General features: G+C 37.1%; 1 protein-coding gene across 1 annotated transcript in view; it reads right to left on the bottom strand.

The window, feature by feature from the left end:
• The window catches only part of LOC129218815 (putative ammonium transporter 3), a 38,740-nt gene extending 34,955 nt beyond the window's left edge, over positions 1–3,785 (bottom strand). The window contains exon 1 of the mRNA XM_054853137.1: positions 3,641–3,785. Coding sequence (XP_054709112.1) covers positions 3,641–3,785 — 145 coding nt within the window. The remainder of the gene's footprint in view (positions 1–3,640) is intronic.
• Between the last annotated feature and the right edge of the window lie 8,357 nt (positions 3,786–12,142).

Raw genomic sequence — 12,142 nt, 5'->3', positions numbered from 1 at the left:
GGGAGCCAGGTATTAATGATTCTGACCTTGAGGGAATCGATAAATCTGTTTGAGCTATTATTTGATGAGCGGATTTTACATCACTCTCTGCAGGGAAAACGGCTATGTCTTCTCTCATCGAGTGCAGCTCATTAGTCTTGAAGTCGAGAGTGAAGTCATATTTCTTCAAAAAGTCCAATCCGAGAATGAAGGGGTCCGTGATATTAGCGACGAATGCCGTATGATGGTAGGTGGCATTCCCAAACACTATTTCCAAGTCCACTTTACCGTCAATCTCAATTTTGTCACCTGTCACAGTCTGGAGACTTACGCGTGGCGATGTCCACAGCAGTTTCAATCCAAATTCACGAGCCACATCTGTCCTAATGATTGTCACATTGGCTCCAGTGTCAACAATCAGTCTGCAGGGGTTCCCATTTACATGTGCGTAAGTGAAAAGTCCATCACTGCCACTACCAGAAGAGGAAATCTGCAGAGCTTTAGTGGTGGTGATTTCCTTCCCTCGCGTAGCTTGGCGAGCCGGACAACTCCTTCGCAGGTGTCCTTCACTACCGCATTTCCAGCACTTCTGCTCTTGTTTCTTTTGGGCTGTTATGCTGCTCAAATGTCTTGTCAAGTCACCGAGTTGTCGCTCAAGTTCAGCGAGGTGGGACGACCTGGAATCAGACTCATCAGCTTCCTGAGTCCGGATTAGATGGCGATCCACACGGGTTGCTTCTTGGGCGGCCTCGTATCTCATCGCATACACAACAGCAGAACTCAGGTCTTTGACATCCGCCATCCGTAGAGCTTTCTGGATTTCCGGATCTCGAACCCCGTCGATGTAGTAGTTGAGTGCCAGGTTGTCTCGAACATCCGCAGGACAGTCGCAAAAAGCAAGATGAGACAGTCTCTCGACGTCCGCCGCTAGCTCTTGCAGGGTTTCCCCGGTTTTCTGGAAACGGGACTTCAACTGGAGTCGGCTGAAGTCTTTCTGGCACTTCTCACCGAAGCGAAGCTCCAACGCAGATGTGAGGGCGGCGAAATCCAGGCGCTGGCTGTCCGGAAGGGTCTGAAGAATGTCCGCTGCGTCACCTCTCAGGGATGCTGCAAGATGGCAGGCCTTGGTAGCAGAGTCCCATCCGTTCGCTTCCGCCACTATCATGAACTGAGTTTTGTAAACCTGCCACGAAGTTTTCCCATCAAAGGTGGCAAGTTTAATGGACGGTCGAGCAACCGATGTGGGAGCGCCAAACTGTACAGAGCTGCTTTCCGCGGTCGCAAATCTCCTTTCCAGGTCTTTAAAGATGTCTTCTTTAAGTTGATGAAATTTTCTATCTTCTTCTTCCAGTTTATTTTCTACAGCATTGCATCGGTCTTCAACGGAACTTAATTTTTCTTCAAATTTCTCTTCGATTTTATTTTCCACTGCGATGAATCGGCCTTCAACTGCCTCAAACTTTCCTTCAATAGCATCAACTCGATGCTCTATCTCATTAAATTTATTTTCCATCACAGTCTTTACCGAAGTAAGATCGTTTTTAATTTCCTCTTTGTTAGAAGCTAAATCCTTTTTCAGCACCATTAAATCACTTTTCCATTGTTCTTGATTAGCCGCCATATCATTTTTTAATTGTTCTTGATTAGCCGCCATATCATTTTTTAATTGTTCTTGATTAGCCGCCATATCACTCTTCACAGAGTTGATTGCATCAAGCAGTTGTTTTAATTGTTCATCCATTGCGCGAGTAATCACCATAAAATTAAAGTCCAAATTTAAAAAGTCTTTATGAAAAAATGTCCAAAGTCACACTTACTGCAAGAAAGTCCTGAAGTGGCCCCACGTTGGGCGCCAAATTGTAACGGATTCGGTGCGACTTCCACTTTCTTGAAATGAAGACACAGTTCTTGATAAAAACACAGGAAATTTATTTACACTATGTACAGGAAAGATCTTCAACAACTGCTAAATTATTCATCAGCAATTAAGCAATTATCACACAACACCGTAAACTCAACGTTTACACACGTATTTACTTCCAAATACGAAAACAACACAGCGAAATGCCTCGCAATAAGCAGAGCAAAAATGCACTCAGTTCGAAATCTCAATCGAAACTAAAATGTTTATCCATTGCCAACGGCTTTTATAAACACCGAAAAGAAATTTCTCAAATATTCCACACGCTTCTGTAAAGTAGTAGACCGTTATCAATGAAAAGAAAGAAAATAGGGGGCGTATACTTTAGCCGAATGAAAAAGGGGTTGTATATTCATTACGGGAAACTATTTACAGGTTACGTTCCTACAATAATTACTATTTACAGAATTTGTAACAGTATCGTTAACATGCAGTTATTTTTAGTTTATATATTTTGGTTATCAGTTGCGTTTAATTTTTTTATTTATTAAATTTTTAAACCTAAATCGATAGTAAACTGAGTGAGATGCCTAATTGAGCGAGTATTTATGTAAAGGCATGCCTTAATTTCACTGATTCTATTTTGTTATTCTCTGTTCTGTGCTTCAGTTTCAAACTCCTTTTTATTTACTTTATTTGTATCAGAGCAAAGAGCTTTTTCATGCATCAGAAGTATAATGATTGAGCTCACATACAGCAAAACCTTAAAGAGCATACGTTAGATTTTTTTTTATGTGAAATTGAAAGATGCAGAGGGAAGTCTAACATAATTTTTTAATAGAATTTTTTTCAATGAGAGTAATTTGTTGAGCGATTCTACTTACTCACTGTATCACATACTTTCTATACTACAATTCATTTTTATGTAACTTACTTCTATTTTGATTAAGTAAAAATTAAGGCAAAAGGATTGGGACGTTAGTGAAAAAACGTTTTGAAGCGTTTCCAAAATAAATTTTGGTAATCTAAAATTACCTAATGAAATGTTTAAAACAATACTATTAGGGTACAGGCACCCGTCATTTTACACAAGCGAATGCATGCGTATTATATGAATCTCGAGCAGTTCCTTTATTTGGCTAAAGTATGAAACATTACTTTTGTTATTACTGAGTATGGGAGTTTTATCAGTAACTGAACACTTAAGCACAACTTGATCTTCAGAAATTTATAATATCGTTAAACATTTGGTTTTTAACTTCAAGAATATTTCGTTCACGAAATTAAAAATGTTTTCATTTGTGTGTGTAACTACTTTTAAAAACATTTGAGAATTTTTAAGCCTTTGCTTCAGATGAACCATGAAAGATGGGTTTGAATGTTTAAATGAAAAATGTTGCGGCATACAGTAAATGACAACGTCCAGTACATTTTGGTCACGACTTAAATCTTCTTGTTAAAATGTGGGTAAAGGGGGAGAAAAGTAACCCGTAGACAAAGTAACCATTTTCTAGTTATTTCCTTTTTGGAGTTGCAAGGAATTGGCTTTTTGGAAGGCAGTTATTGATATGAACTCATCTAAGCAAAAAAAAAAACTTTATTTTTTATCAACAAAAAAAAAAACGAACTCTTCATTCATTGGGGTGTGTTCGTTTCTGGTCGACCTACACTACCTCGTTAAAAAAAAAAAAAAACAGAATTTGATTGCATTGCTTTTGAAGAACATCGTAATTCTAGTTTTGAAAATTTCAGGTATCAGTAGAGAGAAATATACTTGTTCAAGCTACCTAAGACACTTACCTGATTGCATAGTAAAGATTATAAAAGAGCTCGTCATTACCCAAGTCGCGTCGTCATATGTAATTTTTCTTTCAGTTCCATTAGTAACTTTAAGGCAGACTCCAACAGTTCCGTTGCACACTGGCAGATTTGGTTTGTAAGACATTTATCTTCGTGCACTCTTTAATGAGAACAGTCAACTTTTCCACCTTTTCACCACCTCTTGTAGAACACTTGCACACACAGTCATAAATATTTAATAACTCTTTAAAAAGATTGAGGGCTTCATATTCGTTGAAACGTATTACCTAAATTCGGTATGAATTTGGAATTTAATTCGATGGATATTGTTTGTTAGTAAAAATGTCGCTGATATTTCTGTGTCAAGAATAATAATATAAATTCCATTCTTGCTACTTCAAAATATCGGTTCTTCAAACAAGGCATTGAAAGATAAAGAAAAGCAACTCTTTACCATCTGTTGTTCTTAACGAGCATCTGTAATTCAATATTCATGCTATTGATCTTTTATCTGTTCCACTGACCAGATGTTTTGCTCACGCAAATGATTTAGATTTTTCCATGCTCTGTAAATCTGAACGTTGTTAGAGGTATTCTAGTACATGCACAGTTCTTCGTTTTTATATCTGGTACCAGGTATTGCTTGGTTCGATCTCATCCATTTTGTAATTACTCCTGAAATGGCTGTGACGCAAAATGAGAAAATTGAAAGGATGTCGTAAGGGAGATTCCTTTTTTCAATGCTGCTTAAAAATAGAAAAGGTATTGACATAGTGACCTAATTAAGTACAATATGCTTTGAACAGTTTGAAATGATTCAAAAATAGAAAAATTGTTTTTGATAGGACTTTCAAAAATGGGCATTAAAAAAGAAAATCTCAAATCCTCATCACTCGTAAAATATTTTTTTTTTTTTTGAGTTCATCTGCATTATAATACATCTCTGATATCCATTCTCACATAAGAATAGCTTGGTTTAAACTATATTTTATTCCAAACGGATAGAAAAAGTCACCGAAAATCTTTTTTTTTTTTTTTTTTTTTTGTGACTGTTACTTGATTTAAATATTAACTTACTAAATTAACTAACTAAAATTAAATATAAACTTACTTGATTTAAATATAATGATAATATTGAATTTTATATCAAACCCTTTTAGTACATTCTGCGGAAAAAAGGACATTTTGTTCCACACGTGACGGCTCGAATATATCGTTAAAAATAAAAATTTAGATAGATTGTCAAAACTTTGTAGCTTAAAAAATCACAAACGTAACTGTGATTTCTTAAACAAAATGTTTTTCATTACCTTTTAAAATTATTACTTTTTAATGAAATATAAGTGCTGTCACTTGCAGAAAAAGGCGGCTATTTAGTGAAATGACACTTTTAACATCAGCTGCTTGTTAAGAAGGCTTTGGAGAAGACTTTTGAGGTCTTAACTGAAACTCAGAAAGGATTTATTAACCATATTATGATCAATAACGTTGGAGTTCTATCCCGTGCTCACCTCACTCGCCAACCCCCTTTTGCAGCCTGCTGCTGCTAACTCGCCTCTACGGCGACCCGCCTATCAGGACAAAACACGAATTTCTTCTTCCTAACTTTGGTGACCAACTCAGCTGAAAGAATTTTAATTGATGTTTTAATTACTGTCTCTGCTTATTAAAGTCGTACAAAGAGGAGACCGGGTGAAATGGGTTCCTCATAAAATTTTGAACTTTTTGGTGCCTAGTTTGATTCTCAACTTATAGCGGCTCTCAAGGAGATGAGGCTTCAGACAGACAGACGTGCACATATTTTAGTAGCAGAGGCTAATGGCTCCACCCCTGCCCACCTCAGTCACCAGCACCCGTTCGCCGCCAGTGATGACTATCTCGCCACCTACGACAGCTCACCCCCGATCAGGTCCTCTCTTCGGCGGGTTGGTGTACACCGCCTTCTGTGGTGTATTTCGTGCCACTAAAAACTCGTAAGTAAGCAAAAAAAGAACTGACGTTTTAATTAATACCTCTGCTAATTAAAGTTAGACGAAGATGAGATCAAGCGAGATGAGATCCTCTTAAAACTTTTAAATAATCGGAACCTCGTCCTACTCTCAACTCTCAGTGGTTCTTGCGGAGATGAGGTTTCGGACGGACAGGTATGCACAGGTTTTAATAGCACAGACTAGACGTCAGAGCAGCTTGATTAGCACTCTACGGTGGGTTGGTGAAATTTGCTTCGGTGGTGTGCTTCGAGGGCTTCGCCCTCCCCCTGTTACAGCCTGCGACGGTACATTAATTAATAAGCAGTACCTTATTTCTCGTCGCACCGCAACATAAAACCATGCGTCGCTTATGATCCCCTTTTGCTCGAACCAAGAATTTTTCACCAAAGGTCAACTTTTCCACTCGAAGCAGAACTGAAGGTCAGCCAGCAAGCATTCCGTTTCTTTAGTGCGAGGGAATTTGGCGTTGGGTCACGTCTACACGTCTAGTATAAATATACGTTGCGACACTGGTGAGGATTGAGGCTTAAAAGTATTGTACAATGTCTTACGTCATCTTGATCTGTAAATGCTCTACTAGTTCGATCAAACTCGTAGGTCGTCCTGTTTACCGTTCAAAGTGATCCCAGATATGTTCGATCTGTGACAAATCTGAGGATCGAGAAGCCCAGAGAAGGTGATAATGTTTAAACGGAAGTCCCTGACACCCTTTCTTGATTCCCCTTTGTTGACTGAGCATTGTTCTGTTAAAAAATGGCTTTTACAAGCCCTGCTATAGCCCAACACATGTGATTGAAGCATTTTATAAAAGTGCCGTTTGCCAGTTCTGGTGTTGTGAATTAATATTAGGGGAATCCAGATCTAATTAGGGCAATAATGACAATCTAATACACATGCAGAGATCCCACCGTGAACATCTTTATAGTGCCTTGCTTTTCAGCTGCACATTGCACTAGAGCTAGGACGATGTTATGGGGTGCTATCGTATACAAAGCATCCCATAATATTATTCCCTAACACGACAGCCTAACAGCACGCTTGTGGCATACAGCCGACGACAGTGTGGCACACAGCGGACGACTGTGGCAATCATGGCACGTCTCCCAAGAACCATTTTTGCACAGGACATTGCTCAGTCACACACAGCAAGGGTGTCAGCACAAGGGTCTCTTCTACATTATCACCTTTTCTGGCCTGCTAGATCTCTTGATTTGTCACAGCTCGAGCACATCTGGAATTCATTTTAAAGTTGAATAGTCTATGTGCCTGATCGAATTAGTGGCGTTTTTACAGTAAATAGGGAACGAAATGACGTACTACATCTTTTCTTACGATACTTCAAAGTCAGATCTTCGTCAGTATCGCATTGTGCATTAATGTTAGAGGTGGCATAACAGAACCCTAGAACCTTGATTCATCTGAGGTTTTTAATGTAGTATATGATTATTTTGGTTTCATTTTAAAATCACTTTCCTAAATGAATTTTGTCCTCACGTATATAAAATTTCATTTCATTCTGATAATTTCTTCTTGGTTCGTCGATTTTTTTTTTTGTTATAGGGTGTATTTTTCTAGATCTTTTTAATCTGCCCCAAGAAAGAAAATACTAAATTCGGATATTTTTTACCTGTAAACTATTGAAATGTCCCTCAATATGAGGCGTACAGATCATCATTACGTGGACGATGATTGTCCGGGTCGGGATTTGAACCACGGACCTTTATGATGATTAACCATTGCACCAAAAGGAGCTCAAGATTCGGTGGTAAAGTTAGGTTATGTGCTCTCTGACGTACGCCGCAATTGGCATGGCGTTCTTCCCACTTTTCCGAACCCTCGTCATAGACGAAAGCGGGCTGGAATTGCAACAAATTCTCTTCACTGGTCTGAGCCAAAATTTTGTCCTCCGAGCCAAATTTTTATGACAGGAAAAAAAAAATGGAAATCTGAAAGAGCCTATTCCAGGCTGTGATGGACGGACATAATGCATGATGAACATCTTTGTACGTTCTTCTTCAAAGTTTCAACACAACTTCCACGCATTGTTCTTACTCATTAAAGTTTTCACGTACATATTACGCATTTATTGATGAATTTTTTCACCATTGAATCCCTCAACATGCAGAAATCGAATGGCAACAAACAGCATGAAATTTGCACTTCGTGGGAGATTCTATTGTTCGAAGTGTGTTTGCGTACTCACTGCAACAGCTCAGAGCTGACAACTGCAACCTGACGTGGTAGGCGGGTATACTAGTTGCTGCGCCAATCGGATTTTAAAGCTAGTTTTTATTTTGCGATCGCATGGACCTTTAAAAAATTAAAAAAAAAAAAAAAAAACATAAGAAAAAGTAGTACTTAGTTTACTTCATCTCAAAGCACTTAATGTTCAGGTTTTCCGATTATTGTACTTTGGTTGTGTGTACTATAAGTCTTCTACCCCTTACCATACTCAGGGCTCTCCGAAGGAGAGGGGGGGGGGGCAAGCGAGGCAATCGCCCCGGGCTTCACGAAGTGAGGGGGAGCCTTGCGGCGTCCCCTTCTTTCGTGTATCATATAGATGCACAGTCACACACAAAATAGAGAATTATTGCGATGATTCTCTATTTTTTCCTAGAGTACGAAAATATTCCTCTCTCTCAGTCTCCAAAACATTCGTTTCCCTTTGTATCACTGAAGCAGATAAAAATTCTGAGAATATAACTGTTTAAAATCAAACAAAAGGCAGTTCTCCTTTGTCTCGTTACCACCAAATTTCTTGGAATTCTGCCCCTGCATTTACTGAAGTAAACAGGAAAAAGTTTTAGGGGGGCATATTCAAAAAAAAATAAATAAATAAATAAATAAATAAATAAAGAAAAAATAAGTTCATGTTTATTGACGTTACCCCCGATCGATTTAAAAAAAATAGATTGGAAGCGATTCCTCCTCCCCTCTGCAAGTTTTCGAAATTGAGGTTTCAAACCTCCAAAATTTTAGACAAACTTTGAAGATTTTGCAGGAAGGAGGATCTGGAGCGCTTCCCTGGAAAATTGTTCAAAATTATGATTCAAACAACTTAAGCAATGTTTTATATTCAGGGGCTATTCCCCTTAAATGTTTTTTAAGTGACGTTTAAAAAACATTTTTTATTTTGTGGGGTAACATTTTACAAGATAAATTTTGCTCTAAGAATTCCTAATAGATGGTGGGGTAAGTTAACTCGAGTGGGCGCTGGCCGACAGTGTTGATAGCTTCGCTATTGTGGAACTGTTGTGGTCAGCGAACTGATTTTTGAATGCATTTTTTTTTTCGATATTCAGGTACATAATTTGATTTTGTAGGATTTTTCTATGGGGTTTTGTTTTTCAACATTTGTTTTTGTTGTTGTAGTTGAAGATAGTTACTTATCTAAGTAAGTAATTTGAATTGTCCTATTATTCAATTGTATTTTTGTTTGTAACGTTTTTATTATAGTATTGTTTATTTGGCGAAACATTTTTAATTGCAGAAAAAACCGCTTCACTCGCTAAAGGGCGGGGTTACGGTAACGTGGTTGCTTGGCGCGTTAAGCGATGAACTATTCAGGTGAAGGATTATTTTGAGTTTTAAACTACTGTTAATCTTTTTATGTGTTTTGGCAAATAGTTTTAAATTCCAAAGCTACTCTAATAGGTTTTTGAAAATGTGTGTACGCATTTTAGTTGAAGAAAAATGATAATTTTACATCAAAAAGGATAGAAGGGATCGTGTATATTTTTAATCAACGAACTTCCTTTAAGTTTTCAGCGCGGGCATCGCCGTGCGGCTACTGCTAGTAATAAATATCAGAAACAGATTCATTACTTGTGTTTTAATCGGTATTATCCATAGCCTTCTGATTGTTTTGTTCATTTAATATTTAAAAAATGCAAGTGTGACGCGTTTACGGTTATGATGCACTTGTGGTATAAATAATTTGTTTTTTTTCTGTGCGTAAAGGGGGGGGGGGCGCCCGGAAACTTTCACCCCACGCGCCATCAGCTCTTTGGACGGTCCTGACCATATTGTATATTCAATGGTTGTGGCAAACATAACCTGGCAGCTTACGTAATAGTGTGATAATTCGTGTAGCTTTCACAATGCTGACAAGTTATCTCTGCACTAACTATAGTATTATTTTTTTCTGTTGGTCACTTAAAATACTCTCACTTCACAAGTTCATTTTTTGGGCTTTAAATATATGTTCAACTCCTAAATTGTTCATCTTTGTTCTTACAGAGTTATGACACCAACGGCAAAAACATCGATGTTACTAAGACATCAACCAAAAACCATCGATATCTTGAATAATCGAATAATTCAGTGATTCATGCATTTCATCGAATACAAATGAATAGTTAAGGCACAATTCATAATGGTAATACTACGTTCAGTCAATGGTTAAAGAAACCAATTTCTGATGTCATAGCACAGGAAGAATATCTCACACATAGCGTGGTGCAAAATCACCCTCAACTGTTGTTCCCAATTATAAGCTTGTGTAATTCTATAGAATGTTCTGATAAAAACATTACTTTGTTAAAAATATCATAATTCTTCTTTTGAAAAATGAAAGTTTTTTCTAAGAAATGTAGGGTCTGGTGGGGGAAAGTGGTCAATGGGGTAAAGTGGTCATACGTCAAATAAATGGCTATAGCTTGGAAATAAACGTTCGAATGAATGTGAAACTTTTATTTTAGAGTAAAGCAGTTAGAAACTACATTTTGAATACAAAATTTTACAACTGGAAAAATTTTATTTGGTAAAAAAAAATATTTTGCGTGAACATGAAAAATTTTAAAATCTAAACACCTATTTTAACATCCTTGGGAAATTTTGTTTGTTAGAATTAGGAACAGATTGACTGTACAAGAAGCTTCCTACAATTCTCAAGAACTCTTACTCATTAGCAGTTAGCTGAATCTATTTTAGATAATTTTTTAGAACAATTTAAGTAAGATGGGGTAAAGTGGTCATAATATTAGGCTTAACGAATATTGTTCTTCTAATGTCACTTAATCTTTAGGTATAAGGCAGATACAAATTAAATATTAATTTTACTCAATATGTATTGTTTTTACAGTAAACGGGGTTAAATATACGAGTATATGCGTATATATATACGCATATATACTCGTGTAGACATGTACATAGACGTATTCACATAAATGCGCCAATGAATACATATATGGGTATCTGCAAATATTTTTTATCCACACAGCTATACATTCTACTATACACGTATATGCTTGCTTATACTCGTATATATAAGAACACTTATATACTCAGGTAGACACGTATATACGCGTACGTACTCGAGTAGACACTTACATACAAGCATATGATATAAAAGTGTACAGGTTGAGTTTGCATTCTTGAGCAAATTAATAAAAGGTGTTAGAGGAGAGGAGAAGAAGCAAGAGTTAATAAGGAACATATGGTCACAAACACAATGCTGACGTGCTACATGCACGCAAAGTGAGAAATTGATGGATGCAAAAAAAGTCACAAATTTCTATATATATATATATATATATATATATATATATATATATATATATATTACACAAATGCAATTTTACACAACATTTTAGGACTTAAGAAAGTTTTAAACCGATTGATGAAATTTACGGCCTTTAGCTGAAAAACATCATGCGTCGCATTTACAGATCCCTCTCTGTTGCAAAAACGAGACTTTTGAAAATTTTTCATCAGCCGCTGCGCTTTTGTTGCGATGCGTGTATTAGAGCTACTACGGACCGTAACTTTCAACAACTGCTCTAAATATTTCTTAAAAACTAAAATGTTAGGTAAAATCATCTGTGTGCAACAAATTTGTGCCCTGCTTTGCCTCCTGGCTTTGTGTGCATGTAGCCCGTCAGTGATTATAACTTCCTTATGATTCTTTGCTTCTTATCTTTCTATCCTCCCCTCTCACACCCCTTTGATTTTTGCCCAAGAGCTTAGATTCACTCTGTAGGCCGACATGTATATAAGCGTATATTCTCGTGTACACATACATATACTTGTATATACACGATAATGTACGTATATACGTCTATACAGGTATATAATCGTGTGTACACGTGTACATGTGTATATACTCGTGCTTCCATATTATATATACGTGAGTAGACACACAGACGCACTGGATGTATCCACGAATTAACTCGTGTACACCCGTATATGTATGTACGTACACTTATATATGCGTATATACTTCTAATATACACATATATACTCAAGTATTCACGTATTTTCTCGAGATACAAGTGCATACGCGCATATGATGTTCGTTTATACGCGTATATACTCGTATATACACGTGACACGTACATATACGTGACACGTATATACATGTGATACGTATGTACTTATGTAGACACGTATAGACTCCTGTAGGTAATCAAGTATACATGCTTATATACTCGTATTTATACGTATATACTGGAGTAGGCACGTGCATGCATGTATCTGATGTATACATGTATCTACTCATATAGGAACGTGT

This window comes from Uloborus diversus, chromosome 3 (genome assembly GCF_026930045.1).
Source record: "Uloborus diversus isolate 005 chromosome 3, Udiv.v.3.1, whole genome shotgun sequence".
Taxonomy (NCBI): domain Eukaryota; kingdom Metazoa; phylum Arthropoda; class Arachnida; order Araneae; family Uloboridae; genus Uloborus; species Uloborus diversus.
The sequence above is the reverse complement of the archived record's forward strand: the minus strand, read 5'-3'. Positions and strand labels throughout refer to the sequence as shown.